We start from the raw sequence: 18,851 nt of genomic DNA, 5'->3' as shown, positions 1-18,851 counted from the left end.
TAAAAGCATCAATTTCATTTTTAACTTGTTATACATTTTGGGAAGTTTAAATGAGATTAGCCACATTACTCATAGGATTTAAGGCTCTGTGTTGTGGCTAAGTTGTAGCCTTGTGGTCACTTTTACGATCATAGGGTCATGGGAGCCACGACTGGCCATAACTTAAAAGGTTCCCATTGGTTCCTGAAGACTTTTAATGAAACTTGAGAGAGAGAGGGAGGAAGAGAGAAAGAGACAGAGAAAAACGGTGACGCTGTAGTAGTTTATACAGTAGGAGTAGGGTGTCTAGTGTATTGTTGCAGAGACTGGAAGAGGAGAGAAGACTGGTAAATGGGAAATGATAGACAAGCAGAGCATCAGGAATGCATTAACATCAATCTTTTGATTGTAAGTCCAGACATAACATGTACTTTGGGTTTGCTATTGTAGCAGTTATTTCCAAAGCATCACACCCTGTACTACTCAAGCATTTTATTGACTGCGTCTTTCAATCACACACTAATCCAGTGAATGTGCCATGAAGTCAGCAGTATTGATTTCTGATAGACCCATTGTATAATAGGAATTTATTGCTGATGGCAATATTGATATTGATGATGACTCTTTTGCTGCTGCTCCCCCGACTCTTCTCCTGCTTCTTCTTCCTTCTTCTTCCTCTGACAGCTCTCCTTCTTCTCTTCCCGCCAGCCTCGCAGACCAGTCTTTATGGGGGTGGTTGAGCCCCGCCCCTACACAGGCGGCCAATTGAATCCCAATTCACCCCACTGGATATATGCGCGCCCCACCTATTGGACGTCTCCACCGGGCCTGCCCCACCCCTACATCTGGGGTCCACAAGCCAGTTCCTCTGGGAGGGGCAGGCCCTTACAGTGTTCTGTCTGTCCAGCAAAATCCAGTGACCCTAGTTTACTTTTTTTTACTAAGAAGGCGCCTAGGTGGCTCAGTGGGTTAAGCCGCTGCCTTCGGCTCAGGTCATGATCTCAGGGTCCTGGGATCGAGCCCCGCATCGGGAGCCTGCTTCCTCCTCTCTCTCTGCCTGCTTGTGCTCTCTCTCTGTCAAAAAAAAAAAAAAAAAAAAAAAAAAAAAATCTTAAAAAAAAAAAAAAAAAGAAGTCTTTAGTTCTTACATGGTAAAATGCAGGCAGTTCCAGATAGTTTGATTTAACAGGTAACAATAGGTAAGAAATTCCTTCAAGGGGCGCCTGGGTGGCTCAGTGGGTTAAGCCGCTGCCTTCGGCTCAGGTCATGATCCTAGGTCCTGGGTTCAAGCCCCACATCGGGCTTTCTCCTCAGCGGGGAGCCTGCTTCCTCCTCTCTCTCTGCCTGCCTCTCTGCCTACTTGTGATTTCTCTCTGTCAAATAAATAAATAAAATCTTTAAAAAAAAAAAAAAGAAATTCCTTCAAAACGATTGTCACATAAGCGAGGAGGAAAAAAAAAATAGGCACAACAGGAAATAAATGAACAAAACTACTGGGAAAATGAGCAGTGTAAGATGGATTCTTGTTAAATTTCTCTGGGATTAAATCTACTAAGACACTTGCTTAGAGGGAACAAAAAGGGGGAAAAGAGGATAAACTCTGATTCTCTGTATCTTTCTAATTCTCTTGATGTTGATCAGAAATATTTAAAAACTCTAGTCTTACCTCATTGCATATCTTTCAACTTTACCTTTATCTTCAACTTTATCTTTCAACTTTACCTTTAACTCAATCTGATAAAAAATTGTAATATTCATGTCTTTTTCTTTTTGCAATTGTAAGTAAAAAGCAATCTGGTGTGATAACCATATAGTATTATGACTCTGTGGGCCATACAGAAATATGATTCTACTTTTCAAGGAACCTGAAAAGTCACTGAATGTACAGTAGTCTGCATGTTAAACATTGTTTTATGTGTCTGGGCAAAATGTTAAATATGAATATAGGTTTAGAAAATATTATTATAGATAAACAGATCCAAAGTCAATATAATATGGATTTAATTTTCAAGTTGCTGAAGAATTAAATAGGCAAATCAATACATATCAATATTAAGAACTTGAAGAAAAACAAAAAATCATTCAACATTGAAAACAAATGGTATTTGTATTCTCTGCAAAGATAATTTCAGTAGCTTCTATTAATCATGTAGATTGGGAAAATGCAGATTTAATGAAATCTAAAGTGAAAATATCTAAATGTAAAAGCTGTATTTCTAGTAGCTTTGAGAAATAAAATTTTGGCAGGACATTTCATATGTACATTTCTTATGCATAGAGAGGAATTGAATTCAGAGGTGATTCAGTCAATGTTTTATCTCTCGTATTAAAATAGTATTAAAAACGTTTTATTGGCTTTTAATCTTTCCTTAAGCAACATTCCATTTTGTGCAGCTTATTTAGTTCTTCTACACATGCTACATTACAGTATTATCTTATTCAAAAAATAAATACCTCCCTTATCGTGTAGCAGCATTGTCCTAGAACATGGCAGCAATATATTTAAATATTCTCTGAGTGTCTGAAATCCCAAGATAAGAAGTGTAGCTAGTTTAATGGTTAGACTTGAATTGACTCTCATTGGAATTAGATCTGTAATGACAGTGTTAAGCAGTAGTTACTATTTACAGTACGTCAACATGATACCATAGTGACACCTCCTACAAGGTCTGTAGTTTAAGTGTAAACCACAGTTGTATGGCTTTGTAATTCAGTCCAATAAAATGGTTCCTAATCACACACAAGACTTGAAATCAAATTTCTCTACTTCAGTACACTTATTTTTAACAGATTATGCTCTGATTCTTGTTAAGCCTTCCTTTTTCCTTTTTCATTTAATGAACTATGGGGAATGAATATCAACAGAAACATAATAATAAGAAAAATGCTTAATATATCTGGACTTGAAAGCCAGCGTCTCCTAAAAACATTCTTAGCCCTTCATAAAACAAAATCTACACAATTCTGGGGTTTCCCAGGGCAGGTATCAATTCATTAAGACACTCTCACCTACTAGAATAAAATGCCTAATTCCAATATTTTCAAATGCACACATGTCCATTGAAGGCTGGAGAAGAAATTCCAGCTGTAAGGTTGGAAACAGAAGTGTGCTAAGTTGCTGAGGAACTCATGAGACTACTAAACTGGGTGTGACCCAATTCAGGCAATCATGATATGACATTCTGTTTTGTAAAACCACTTCAAAAATCCAAAGTAATTAACTTGGGGCCCCTGGGTGGCTCAGTGGGTTAAGCCTCTGCCTTCAGCTCAGGTCTTGATCTCAGGGTCCTGGGATCGAGCCCCACATCAGGCTCTCTGCTCAGGGGGGAGGCTGATTCCCCTTCTCTCTCTGCCTGCCTCTCTACCTGCTTATGATCTCTCTGTCAGACAAATAAGTAAAATCTTCAAAGTAAGTAACTGTTTTAATGCTTAAGTGTGTTATGTGTGAATATATGTATGATTTGCATGATTTGATTTTTTTTACTGAATTTTGTTCTACTACTGTATTCAGCAAAACATGACCACATTTGTCTTTCATGAAGTAGTATTTCATAGCAAACTTTAGAAGCATCAGCAAAAATATTTCTCTCTCTCTCTCTGCACCTTACTAACATCTAAATATATGGATGTATTACTTCTTTTCTTGCTTTTTAAAATTATACCTTCCTATTTGCACATTTTTGGAAAAATAGTTCAAATAGATGGAGGTGTGGTTTATCTTTGTGATTATACTTACTTTGCCATGAATAATGCACTTGTTTCAAACTTTCTCTTTTCTTGCTGGTAGATTGTCAGCTATCACTGTTGTTTTCCATTTAAATTGCTAATTCCATTTTAGTTATGTATAAACATGTTAGGAGTAATCACACTCTGAGCAATGGCCCAAGAGCCTTTTCCAAAAACACTTCAGAATTCAGGCTTTATAATTATGAATTAGGTGTTCACAAGTCCTTTTTGCCTTATATTCTGAATGGTAGACAACTTCTGGTAGTCTGACTAGCAAATCACATTTGTTTTTGCCCAGCCCTTGTTTTCATAATGTAATAGTGGATGATACTAATATTACCTCTTCTTTCTGTTAGAGAGGATGCTATAAGTCTTCTTCTGGCACAAATATCATTAATAATTCAGTTAGAACTTTGAAATTATCAACTTTGTTCATTTCACTCTGGAGTTTATCTACAAAGATTTATCTTCATCTCAAGCCAGACTGCCTAAATTAGAACCCCAGCTCCACAATTCACTACCTGTGTGACCTTGGGCAAGTTATCTAAACTATTTCCCAGATTGGTAATAACTAAAATGGATAATAATAGTACCTACCTCATACAATTAAAGATTTTATTTATTTATTTGACAGACCAGAGATCACAAGTAGGCAGAGAGGCAGGCAAAGAGAGAGGAGGAAACAGGCTGCTTGCGGAGCAGAGAGCTGGATGCAGGGCTTGATCCCAGGGCCCTGGGATCATGACCTGAGCTGAAGGCTCACTGAGCCACCCAGGTGCCCCCCTACCTCATACAATTAAATAGGTCATATATATAAAGGTTTTTGAAGAGGGTCTGGCACATATTAAGGGTTGTAATTCTGTCCATCTAATCTTTGCTGTATCTTGGAGCCAATTTAGTTATTTGAATAACCTGAATAAGATGTATCATAAGGTTAGGAGACTATATGCCCAGGTGTTTTCCTAATCTAGATAGAAATTTGGTCTCGGCAGTCCTATAGGAATTATTTAAGAGTATCCCCTGGATGTTTGGAGGGGCAAACAGAGGTCTGGCAGAGTTCAATCTATTCAGCATTATTCTTCAAGATTAGCTATGAGCCAATCTTAGCCAGAATAGCTATAGAATAAAGTTATAGAATCATAAAAAGATTCAAAATGGAGCAGTATAATATGGTGTCCTCAGGCTGGGTAATAAAAGGAAAGAATTAATCTTTATCAGATCAGCAAGAGAATAACCAGTAAGAGAGTGCCTCTTTGCATGAATCCCTCTGTGTTATATTACTAGTTATAGATATACTAGCTTCCCCCATCTCAGCAGCTGTGGTATCCAGAACAGAATTATTGTTTTGTTTGCTTTGCTGCTCTGGTGAGGCTTCAGTAGTATAGCTGTGAGATCCACGCCAGATGGTCTTGGAGGAGACGTCTTTATCTGTTCTGCTGCTTCACTGTATCGCTCTCACAGAAAAGCCTTACATCCTGACTGATTTTTTAGGCCCATATTGGATTATCTATATACTGTCCTCTTATGACAAAGGTCATGCTTCCTTTATTTCAGTTTCAGGGATATAATTTGGCTTAATCATATAGTTTATTAATAATAGTGCATGTGTCATAGCTGAGCAAAGAGTTAAGTAAAAAAAAGTATAAATAATATGCTATATTCATTTTATGTGAGTGGTATACTAAATTTTGATAGTGCAATTCCTTGTCATCACCTTGTTAGTAATATAAAGTATGGTTAGTTTAGATGGATTGAACAATGAAAGTACTGGCAGGTCTTTATAACTAGTATTTTTTGGTGAATGACTCATGAAATCCCGAGTTGTATGTTGCATTCTTTCATGTTATTGTTATTTTTTGTTGTTGTTGTTAAGTTTATAATGAATAAATGAGTTCATTAAGTTTATAATGAATAGTTGGGATTTAAAGGAAGTTTCTATTTTCTAATCTTCATTTTCATTATAATTTTTATTTGAATATAGTTGACACACAATGTTACCATAGTTTCAGGTGTACAGCATAATGATTTGACAGATTTATACGTTACCACAAATGTAGCTACCATCTGTTATCGTACCTCACTATTACAATATCACTGGCTATATTTCTTGTTCTGTGCCTTTTATTCTTGTCACTTATTCATTCCATAACTGGAAGCCTGTATCTTCTACTTCCTTTTACCCATTTTGCCCATACTTCTACCCACCTCCCTTTGTTTGGAAAAAACGTCACTTTTTTCCTCTGTATTTTGAGTCTGATTCTCCTTTTTGTTTGTTTATTCATTTGGTTTGGTTTTGGTTTTAAATTCCACATAGGAGTGAAATCATGTGGTATTTGTCTTTATTAGTCTGACTTATTTTACTTCACATAATACCCTGTAGGTACATCTATGTTATCCCAAATGGTACAATCTTATCCTTTTTATGGCTGTGTAATGTTCCATTAATATCACAACTTCCTTATCTGTTTGTCTAGTGATAGACACTTAGGTCCCTTGGCTATTGTAAATAATGGTGCAGTCAACATAGGGGTGCATATACATTTTCTTTTTTTCTTTTTTTTTTTTTAAAGATTTTATTTATTTATTTGACAGAGAGATCACAAGCAGGCAGAGAGGCAGGCAGAGAGAGAGGAGGAAGCAGGCTCCCTGCTGAGCAGAGAGCCCGATGCGGGGCTCGATCCCAGGACTCTGAGATCATGACCTGAGCCAAAGGCAGCGGCTTAACCCACTGAGCCACCCAGGCGCCCCTAGGGGTGCATATACATTTTCAAATTAGTGTTTTTGCTTTGTGTGGGTTAATACCCAATAGGGGGGTTATCGGATCATATAGTATTTTTATTTTTAGCTTTTTGAGGAACATCCATACTGTTTTCCATAGGAGCTGTACCAATTTGCGATCCCACCAACAGTAATGTGAGAGCTCCATTTCTTCCAGATCCTCCAAAACACTTGTTATTCCTTCTCTCTCTCTCTCTCTTTTTTTTTTTTTTGGCCCTCCTGACAGGTGCGATATGATGTTTTATTGTGGTTTTGATTTGCATCTACCTGATAATCAGTGATGTTGAGCATCTTGTTCTCTAATCTTTAAATTCAACATTCTTTTATTTAATGAGACATTATTGAGCACTTAATTCTTCATGAGATCCTTTTCTGGTTGCTGTTGATCCAAACATGAAAAAAATCACCCTTCTCATCCTCATATCCTATTCCTAAATATCTCGCAGTGAAAGGGTAAGGGTAATAGCTCTAATTGTCATAGTGGGGCACGAGGGATGGTTACTATAAACAACTATGGTCATACAAAGAGGAAATAACTCAACTGGCTTAGACAAGAAAACTAGGAATCCAGTGAGGAATTGATACTGACATTTGAGCATGGTAAAGTACTTGACCACTGGTTTGCCAGGTGGATAAGCACTGGAAGAGAATTCCAGGCAGCAGGTATAGTGAATTCATGCTCTACTGATCTCGTGAAGAGGACATCTTTTCAAACTGGCAGTACTCTTCAGCACCTGGTATCTTCTATAAAGAACAGGAAAATTCTTTGGACAACAAATTTCTTACTTGGAAGTATTTTTAAGCTTGGATTTTTTCCTCCATGAGTGACAACCTTCTGGGATTCGGCTGCAGCAGCAGATGAGTGCTCTCATTCTTATAAACTTGAGTAAGACCAAATTTCCCAATATTTCACATTTTGGCAAGATTAGTTAGGTTTTAATGACTGAAGGAGTGAGATATATGTGGTTTTAAAGTTCTTTTTCATCATGTTTCCCAAAGTTTATGAAGACATGTCAGGCCATTAAGTATTAGTATCCCAACTATTGACATAAGCTTATTGACTAAAATGAAGCTTTTGACTTCATTGTCTTTTGCTCACCTTAGAACACAAGTTCTGGGGTGCCCGGGTGGCTCAGTCATTAAGCATCTACCTTCTGCTCAGGTCATGATCCCGGGGTACTAGGATTAAGCCCATCAGGTTCTCTGCTCAGTGGGAAGCCTGCTTCTCCCTCTCCCACTCCCCCTGCTTGTGTTCCCTCTCTTGCTCTCTCTGTCAATAAATAAATAAATAATTGTAAAAAAAGAATCTAAAAAAAGAAAACAAGTTTCATTTCTAATTTTTCCATTTTATCTTGTTCAACGATTAGAATCAAATGTAAATGACATTTGTTCCATTTTGTAAAGTTCATTTTATAATGAATATCTTTTGGCAAATTTCCATACTCATTTTGCTCATGTGGTATAAGCATCTTGATCAGGGATCATAAATGCACATAACTTCAAAGAATAGGCAGGTGATGTAAATATATGAAATCACTTAAGACAATGGAGTCATGGGAAAAGGGCTGGTTCTCTTCCTTCTAGGATGTGAGCTTCTGAGTGCAGGGATTCTTTGACTGTTTTTTTTTCACCAGTACATCTCAAGCGCCTATCACAGGAACTACATACATAGTAGGTGGTCAATAAATACTTATTGAATGAAAGAATGTGTTGAAATTTGTTTTGCTAGGGAAAATAAACAACACACCTAAAAACCTTCCTTCTTAACAGCAGCAGCAGCAGCAACAACAACAAAAATGATAAAACAAAAAATGTTGTGCCAACCCAGTTTGGCATTATCAACTAAGTCTCTTCTAGGAGACGTTTCCAGAAATTTCCATGAAGGAGCATACTTACTCTGTGTTCTCAATCATTTCCAGAAATATCTAGTGTGTGAATATTAACATAATGAAAAATGCATTTTGGTTTCAATATCTGTAGCAAAGCCTCTCTCCTGAATTAGAGATTATTTATGAATACTGTTTCAAATGTTACCATATCCTGGAGCATTGTTTTAAACAGAATTCCTCAAAATGATGTCATTCCTGGACTTCATGAGAATCGATCAATATATCAACAATGATCATATTTCAATGGTATCCCAACTAAATGGATAGATTATTTTCGGTCTTCAAATCGACTTCTAAAATATGCTCATTTTTATTATGTGAAATGTTCACTGCAACCTATATTTCAATGAAATGTGTATTGAAAATGGATTTCAAAGAAATTTGTGAAAAGATGGTGGTTTCTGCATCTCAGTGAAGTGAGTAGTTCTTTTGAGAGAAACTTTTTTTCTATCCTTGAGTCTGTAAGCATAGCTTAAGTTATGTCTCACCACATAGAAGTTTGACTTGGTTTGTCTGTCATCTTTATATTTTTTAGTTTAAAAAATGTGGGGCCATAGAACAGAAGTGGGAAGTTAATCATGTGTATTTTTACCCCCTTCCTTCAACTCATACTGTGTTTTTATTCATTTCAGTTTGTGCCTATATCCTGATGGATAACGTTGCCTCCATTCACCACCCATTCATTCCTTATTCTTCCTTTCTTCTTCTCACATTGTCTTCATATAACCACCTATTGATCACTGTTACATGGAAGGATATCCTAGCAGACATTGGGAAATCCCTGTCTTCTCCTCTTAGCATGTTATGGAGTTTACTGCGGTTTCTTTTGACAGGTTCCACATTCAGTATTCTTTTAAGGACTTTCTCTCCATTCAGTGTTACTCTTGTCCCCTTTTCAACATTCATGTTTAATTTCTTTATCACTTAACAAAAAACTTAGAATAGTAATCTCTCTCTCGTATATGTTGCTGTGAAGAATGTATGGATGTCTAGATCTTGCAGTATGTTTTAGGACACTGTGTTTTTCTCATACTAAGAAGAAAACTGATGACCTCTGTAGTCTTACATGTTTATACTGATACAGTGATAGAATAATCTGACTAACACATGTTATAGGCATTTACTGAACACTCAGCTACCTACATGATTTAATGCAATGAGATTTCTCATTCTCATTTCCTTTACACCAATGTAAGTGCTAAAGAGGAAGCTTATAATGCATACTCTGGATGGTTGGACAGTTTAAGGACACTGTGAAAAAATAACATTCATTTGCAAGGTAGATGATGAAATAGATATAATAATTTTTGCTCATGAGCTTTGAAAAGCCCTATGAGAATGTTGAATTAGAGAGAACAAGTTGGGGGGATGGGCAGAGGGAGAGAGAGAATCTCAAGCGGTCTCCATACCCAGCACAGAGCCCAATGTAGGGCTCGATTTCATGACCCTGAGATCATAAGCTGAATGAAAATAGATAGTCACTTAAGTGACTAAGCCACCCAGGTGCCCCTGGGGTATTTTAATATTAGGGATAATCAGAAAAATGAATGCCATCTTCAATAAAACAAGGTTGGACAATATTATTTTTCAGTTCCATTTTGGAAAAGAGGATTTTTAAAAATATGACTGTGAATATAGTTCTGCATAGTACATTAGAGGTAGAACAATGGTTTTGTTATGTATGTATTATTTTTTGAGCTTTGGAATTTTCTTGAGCTTTTTTCTTTAAATATTATCTGTCTAATAGAAAAACAATTCATCTTGTACAAGTCAATTTCAGGGGCAAATACTTCATGAGTTAATATCACCATTGTATGTTTCCATAGTCCAAACAGATGCTATTAATGGCCCCTAGGCCTTTTAATTTTACTAAAACATGGTGTAAAACAAATGAGCTTGGTTAACATGATATAAAATTTGGAATCTTTAGAATTATATTTAAACTAAATACATTGGTAAAAGTTTATAATATAAATAAGGTTCAGTTAGGCTATAGGGAGATCTTTTACTTTTTTGTGGCAATATATCAATAAATATAATATCTGTTTTCAAAATATTTAAATAGTAATATCTCTTGTCAGCTTAACAACCTTAACTCTTCAGAGAATGTTCTTTTCTACTAAATGAGTGCCTTTTGCATATTCTTTTCACTATGTACATTTTCTAATTTTAGTCATAAATCTTTATAATTTAAAGTCAACACCTCACAAGGGCTATTAATATACTTTGAAAACTTCCATATTACTCAAAATCATGTTAGAAGGACCAACATGCAAAAATTATATTTAAAAATGTCATCCAGACAAACCGTGCCTATCCCACAGAACCATGATAATAACAGGGGATTGTTTTCTTGCTCTCCTTTTTTGTTTTGTTTTGTTTTGTTTTAACAAGGAAGATGAATATCAGGCCACACAAGAATTTACCTTTTATTCTGAGAAAAACACTCTCCAAGTCTAAGCTGAAGTTAATAGAAAAAAAAAAAATCACATAGTACTATTGAACATGTTAAGTGTTTCTAATATGGATTGATTTCATACAATATAGTTTTGACTTTGGCATAAAATATCTCTGAATATGTGAGATTAAATACCAGCATACAGCACCCCCCTGGTTTTCTTTAGGGACGCATTGTTGGAGACCAGCACTGCAATGTAAGCAGAAAAGTGCTGTCTGTGAACATACATATTTTTTGTGTTGTTTCTATTTTAAGTGTTTGATGAAAAGTCTAACACAGCATTTTTTTGAATGGATATTTTATCTTTGTATTTTTTAACCTGAAAGATTGCAAATGACTATTCTTACTGGGGAGATTATTATAAACTAAACATTCGAGTGGTTAGGAGGCACAGTTTGGTGACTATGTTTGAGCTCTCATTTGTTTGTTTTAAAGCAGTGGTGATGAGAACTCACTGTCTAGATCTTTTGTGAATGGAGAGGTGAGAGATGAAGTATGGAGACTGCATTAGAATTAGATAGTTTTGTTATTCCTTTCAAGATCAAAAACTAGGCCCATAGCTTAATAAAAGACTGGAATGATCTATGCCTTTATCTCTTACTCCGTTGTGTTCAGGTACAGAAATGTATCATTTCACCTCGAATGATCCAAAAATTAAATAATTGACAATCCGTACCATGAAAATACAAGGACTAAACAGCTGCAATATTTATACCTGGAAGGAAAGAAACAAATGGTGATTGTCAGGATTGAAAGGAAAAAGGATTTTTGTTTAAAAACTTTAATCCTCCTTGTCATCCTGATTTCAGAACAATAATCTCAGAATACACAAATTATAATTCCTCTCTATATGTGTAAGATTCTTAATACACTTCTACAGGTTTTTACCATGTAATTAATATATGTAACCATTTTATCTGGCTTAAACTTCATTAATACAATAAGATTTTGGCAAAGGAAAAGAGTATGTCTTTTTAATTGTTTGAATAAATATAAAGCATGCTGTGGAATTCCAGTTGTAACAGATCTAAATAGTGCATTTTTGTTTGTTTGTTTATGTCTTTTAGCATCTCCGTCAATTAAACTCTTGGTGGATGACCCTATAGTTGTAAATCCTGGAGAGGCCATAACATTAGTATGTGTTACAACAGGAGGAGAACCTGCACCCACTCTCACCTGGGTCAGGTCCTTTGGGACTCTGCCTGAAAAGACTGTTTTGAATGGAGGAACATTGACCATACCCGCCATCACCTCAGAAGATGCTGGTACTTACAGCTGCATCGCCAATAATAATGTGGGAAACCCTGCAAAAAAGTCCACCAACATCATTGTGAGAGGTGAGTTGGCCTAGAGAGTGTTACCACATTGATTTCTGGATCAACCAGGCTACCGCAAAACAGATAACGTTTGATATAAAAACATTTCCTCAAATATTGCATGTATGTATAAAATACATAGGAAATTGTTTATAATTGATGAATGATGTCTAATGGATAGTAAAATGTCTCAATCTTAATAACCATAATTTATATTTGCATTGGATAGTTTTTGTAACATATTCTTAATGATATTATGAAACTATTCCATTGAATAGTTTTTATATGTTCTTAGTAAAAAAAAAAATCATTAAAATGCAAATGTGGCATAGAGCATTAAGCCTTATTATTCAGATTGTGTATTAGTTTAGGAATTTAGCAAATGTATCAATCAGATGTTTAATAAACATTTATTGAATCTCTATTAGACGCAGAGCTCTAAATTGTGGGATTATATAGAAATCTATAAAACATTACCTTGTACTCAAGGATTATACTATCAGTGAAAATAAAATACCTTGATTAATAGCCCTATGATACAGTGTTTGAGAGGTATAAACAAAAGCTATAGACATATAAAAAATTACAGTATCTTCTAGCTGAGTTTTTAGGAAATATCTAATGATATTTACATCAGGTTCTTTAGACGGGGTAGAGTTTTAACAGACTGAGATTAGGAAAAGACATGGAAAAGTCAGAGATCATGAAAAACAAAATGTATTTAAGGAATTTACATGAATGTGGTCACTAAATCAATGGTAGCATTGATGTTCTAGTGTGGCTGCTGCAAGTTGTAGAGGAGATGCTATCCCTCCAGTTTGGAGGATGTAAGTTATGGTGTAAGGAGACTGTGTTTCTGCATGTCTCACTTCAGCTGGCATGGTCCTGAGTTAGGGATGGAAGATGGACACCAATGGCTCTAAATTTAAAATAGATATCCATATGCCCAAGAGGGCTCTTCTCACAGCAAATAAAAGTTTCTCATGATGGACGATTATAATGGAAGCAAAACATAATTGATTATATTGAGATTAACTTTTGGGATTTTGTGAACATGAATTATGGTGGTTTTATTATCTGTTACTATCCAAATTCTTAGAAATATGCTACTTAACCAAAAACATGCTCTATTCAAAATATTGCAGGGTGTTAGATACAGATCAAGACACTAGAAAATGAGCTACCTGCTACAAAATCATGGGCCATACATTATTTAGTAATTGCAGGATGTGCCATTATTTTATGTATCACTACAAAGTAAAACATAACACCACTTAAGCTACCACAGTGTTTTCTTATGAAATAGAATGTTGCTGAAAGAAGTTTTTCAGATCTGTTTATACTTAGGTTTTCTTCTAAACCATATACCACTCATTAGTAGATGTAAAAAGGAAAATAAAGAAAAATAACTTATTTAAATTATTCTTAAAACTTAACACTGAGAACCAATGCAACTGTTTTAATCCCAGTCTTTGATGACTATGGTTTTCTACCCAATGTCTTTCTTTCTCATTAAGAATGTTTATAATTCAGAGTTTTAGAGAAATATTATCTCTGACTTTCTTCCAAGCCAGATCACCATGGCTGTGCCCTTCTAATAGTAATCATAAAAGGGTACTGAACACAGGGTACATTCTGATTTTAAAGATATTTGAATGTGAACATAAATAAGGATTTTAAAACTAATGGAATGTGATCTCTATTTCAGTTGATTTTATAAATTTCTACTGGACAACCACCATAGTCTAACAACTCAGCAAATCTGTAAAGGATACATTGGGGTAACTACAAAGATCGGTGACTAAATCCCTACCCTCAAAGGGGTTTACAATTCTGTAAGGAAGATAAGAATGCAAAGGGATAATATATAGTAATAAATAAAAAGACAAGGTCCCTGAATGGAAGTATCTCAACCTTCCTAACTTCCATACCAGTATCAGTGAAATGGGATTGCTCTAAGCCTTGTCTCAATGAGTTACCAGATTCTGTTCTTCTGCCACCCCAATTTCCAAGAAAAAAGAATGGAACTGTATAAATCACCCATGTTTATTATTTCTGCTTTTAATTTGTTTACCTCTAAACACACGCTTTCTCAAATAGCCATGAAATAATTCTACCAAATCTTGCTACAAAAATTGAGATTAAAGCATTGCCAAACTATTTTTAAGACTCATGGATGCAATGGAGAACCTTTCATTCCATTATTTTATCAAAGATAGGAATTCACTAGAGAAAAGCGATGCTTTAAATGTAGTTTGACCAGAAGATTATCTGCAATTGCATTGAATCCTATACAACCTGCAGAATATCTATATTTAAATATTTAAAATATCTTGTGTTGCTCAGGCGCCCTCCATATGGGACTAACAAGCCACAGCCCATACATGCTCAGGAAGTGATCTGCTCTCTCCCGTTCTGTCTAGCAGTTTTCATTGTGTTCTTACAAAGGACAGTTTCCAACTTTGACAGGAATAACCTAAAAAAAAAAAATCATATAACTGAAAAATGTATTTCCCCAATTTATAATTTATCTTTATGCCTTTAATTTAGCTGAAGTGTACATTTGCATCACTGTATTATATTACCAGTGAGACCTCTCAGCAGTGGCATTCACATCATTCATAAAATCGAGTTTGTATAAAATGTTACTGAATATAGAAATAGCCTTGGTTAACGGGTCCTAGATTGCATGTGGGGAGAGAAACTGCTGCTATAATGTGAGGCATCTGATTTCTGCCACAAAGGCCAAGGAATTCAGTTAAAGAAAATGGTTCTCTTTTTATTATATCAAAGAAGTTATTTTCAAGTCTTCTTAATTTGTAGACCTCTACAGTGTCTCAGATTAACGGTGTTATGGATATAGTAAAAATAGAACCCTAGGTTTATTTTCCTCCCATTCTTATCTGTAATTAAATCGAAATCCATAGACCAGGTTTTCTGTCCAGGGATATTTTGTGCATAGAATTCCCATTACAATTTGAGAATATTCGTGGATGAAAAAATCAGAACATTGGGGGCAGACAGAAATAAAACTCTAGAAACATTTCTGAATTTGTCATTTGATATTTTTAAATAGGAAACTCTTTAAATAATGTAGACAATACTTCATGTAGAAAGCAAGCTCAAAACTGAAGAGCACTCTCGTATATTTTAATATTTTGTTAGATATTTAGAAATAGAGCTACAATGCCTTGTCTTATGATTCGTCAAGAAATTGTAGTGACTGAGCCATATTTCTCCCAAGTCAGGAGAAAAGTAGCGTGGCCTGGACTCAGTGCTTTCCAAACTCCTGTTCAGTATGTCATTTCCACATTTCTCATCTGTCATGAATTGATCCACTGTGCTGAGCAAGCATGGTTCATAACATGATCAAGACATTATTGTATTTTAGTTTCCTGTGGTCTCTTTAAATTTTATTCAGTGGCTTAATCTTCCCTGTTTCAGGAAGAAAAGTCAGGCATAGCCCATGACATTTATGCTCATTATTAGAAATAGAGAGTCTTACAGTACATTCAAATCACAAGCATGGATTTATTTCAATGTTTTTGGACACATGATCCAACATAGTAGTAAAACTCCACACCTGATTTAATGTAAAGTTTCTCTCCTGCCCAGCTTGGGTCCACACTGGGCTAGAGACCTGCAGTGGGAAAGCAGAGTTGGTGGTATGGCTGGCTTCTTTCTCTTGGTCTGTCAACCCTCCACTGTCCTGACCACCCTCTCCACCCCTGACCTCATCGCCAGGTTCTGACAACCATGGTGTGGGGTGGAGTAGAGAGGTCTTCTCTATATAAAACATTTTTCTTTCTTATGTGGCACCTTATTGGACTCTTGGGAGATTCCTCTATCTAGATGAGTGTACATCCATGTGTATCAAGGATTGAGTCCTAGTGATGGCATCTCCCAAGAGTCCCTTTAAGTGCCACATTCTCTGAGTACAAGCTGTCATGCAGTGTCCTTTCCCCTTTCTGCTGAAGGCTTCTCTCTTTCCTCCAAGCAGCCAACTAAACAGAGCCCACAATAAGCCTCTCCTTCCTTGTGACTCTAATCTGTTTAGTGGAAATGCTTACTGGGAAACTGTGAAAGTGCACAAATTCTGTTGCCACACAGGTTTTGGCTTCACCAGGTAGATCAGGTACATTTTCAAAGAAAATATTTCAGAGCTCCAGCTGGTCCCACAAAAAGCTCCTCAGCAGGACTGAGATGAAATAGACAGGCTCCCCTTCTGCCATCTTGATCCACGTTGGGTCTGTCTTCAAACTGTACTCTGAATCTGGTTATGTCTTGCCAAGTTCATTGTTACCACCTTTGTATAAACTATCAGTATATCTCCTGTAGTTGATTGAAATAGTCTTTTCCTTAATCTTTCTGCTCTGGCTCCATTTTTAGAAGACCCTCTTTTATCCACTTATGAGATGAGGTAGACTAGGCTTCTAACAGACAGAACCATACATATAATTATGTGAAGTAAGAACACTTTAGATTTTTCTCATGAAACAGTTCAGGTGTTTCCTACTTGATAATGCTGGTGATGGTGTTTGTGTGATCGGTGTGTGTGTGGGTATGGAGTCTTTTCCATGCACTCATTCAGAAACCTAGGTTGATGGTGTCTCAGCCATCTTCCGTCTGTGGGTTCTAAGGTTTCTCTGAGTGTTACATCCATCCCTGTCAGCTGGAAGTGGGAAGGAACTTAAATGAGCACACATAGGAGATCTTTTATGGGTCAGATAAGTGTTAGTTTTACTCACATCCTAATGGTCATCATTGGCACACAGTCACACCCAATGACATGAAAGTTGGGAAACATATTCTTACTGTGTGCTCAAGAATAAGAGGGTATGGATTTTTGTCAGCAGGTAGCCATCTCAGTTACGTTCATATAGGAGCCAGAGTGATTGAAATGATCTTATCCTCCTGATGAAAACTCTTCCCATGGCTTCCATCTCATCTAAAATGGAAGTCAAATTTCTCCTCATAATTTCATGTCCCTCTATTCTTTATCTACTATACTTTAGACACATTATTCTTCTTTTTCTTTTCCACAACTTAAGACTTAAACATTTGCCATTCTTTTGGTCTAGAATGTTAATTTTCAAATACCATCTTCTGGGAAATGACTTTGATTACTCCATCTGAAATAACCCACCCTAACCCCCTTGTATGATTTGTTGTTTCTTCTTATCACATAGCTACTTAGAGCTATTTTATACATATTTCTTTATTTATTGTCTGAGTCTTGCATGGGGACTGTGGGGATGAAGAATTTATCCATTGTCATTCAGTGATGTATCCCTAGAACTTAGAACATTGCTCAACATATAGTAGATGCTCAATAAATACATGTTGAGTAAATGGATCTCTTTAACAACTTTACTGGCTTATAATAAGCATTTCTTCCAGACATCTATCTCTCTCTGATATCCTAGTTATGTACTAAATGATATTAAGCTAAATTAAGAAACTTTATATACATATTAAATCATACTAAACTTCTGTGTGATGTAACAATATGAAAGGTTATATTGTTCTGATTATTTGCTGGTGTGTAATAAGCCACCCCCAAACAGTAGCTCAAAACTGAAGCTGTCATTTGTTTTGCTCACAAATCTGGGGGTTCAGAGTCTTAGCTAAAAAATTCAGGTTCTCATATGATTGCACTCAGGAAGCAGGTAGGGCTGGAATCGTCTTCAAGGCTTTTCATTTAGGTATCTGTTGCTAAACTAAAAAGTTTAAACAGCTGAATTCTTTAGGTCAGTCTCTGTTTCTGTCACTGTCATTGACTCCCAGTAGTCTCTTTACATTGTTTCTCCAAATGGCAGGCTCACTGTAGCCAGACTTCTACTGGATCCTAGGGCAAAGATCCAAAGAACTGTATGGATTCTTTTAACCTGTGCTCTGAGGTCATGCAGTGTCATATCTGCATTCTATTCAAGGTGACTGACTGAGTCACCCATGTTCCTGGCCTACTCTTATTATTATGTTTACAACAAAGATGTACAAACAGCTTAGTTATATATGTTTATTTTATTAAAGCTTATATTGTCCTCCTTGGTAGATGAAGTCAAATTTACTCTACTCAAAAAGAGATGCACCAACTGGTAGTAGTGTTTTAAAAGTCAATACTTGCTAATATCCAGAAAATAAGCCCCTTATTCAGCTAACATTATTTTAAAAATTATTTAATCAGTTTCTTTGAAGGCATTTTATGTATTTTGGGTTTTTGTTTGTTTGTTTGTTTATATTTGGTTTTTGGTTTTATTTTGTATATCCTATAGTTGTAAAATAGGGCTAAAACAATGATATTAATTTGAAATCTCCTAATTCAGTCTTCCTTATCCTATTGTTTTTGGGGTTTTCTTAATTAAATTTTTAATTTAAATTCAATTTAGTTAATATATATTGTATTATTTCTTTCAGGGGTTGAATTTAATGATTCATCAGTTGCATATAACACCCAGTGCCCATTATATCCAGTGCCCTCCTTAATGTCCATCACTCAATTACCCCATCCCTCATACCCCTCCTCTCCAGCAACTCTGTTTATTTCCTATAGTTAAGAGTGGTAAAGGCTGTCCTATTTCCCAGAGGGCATCAAAGGGAGGCGTGTCAAATAATCTACAGACATGTTTTTTAAAAGGCATCACAATATGTGTTGTACTCCACAAACCATGTTCTTCACGTCAAATCCCATGTTGCCTCAAGCTC

The 18,851-nt window shown here is 35.9% G+C and overlaps 1 protein-coding gene across 1 annotated transcript in view; it reads left to right on the top strand.

Annotated features, from left to right (window-relative positions):
- MDGA2 (MAM domain containing glycosylphosphatidylinositol anchor 2) overlaps positions 1–18,851 on the top strand; it is an 888,742-nt gene that overhangs the window by 578,276 nt on the left and 291,615 nt on the right. The window contains exon 6 of the mRNA XM_047738228.1: positions 11,898–12,167. Within this exon, the coding sequence (XP_047594184.1) occupies positions 11,898–12,167 (270 nt within the window). The remainder of the gene's footprint in view (positions 1–11,897; positions 12,168–18,851) is intronic.

Source organism: Lutra lutra, chromosome 7, assembly GCF_902655055.1.
Source record: "Lutra lutra chromosome 7, mLutLut1.2, whole genome shotgun sequence".
Classification (NCBI taxonomy): Eukaryota; Metazoa; Chordata; class Mammalia; order Carnivora; family Mustelidae; genus Lutra; species Lutra lutra.
Note: the sequence above shows the minus strand (reverse complement) of the source record. Positions and strands in the feature narration are given on the sequence as shown.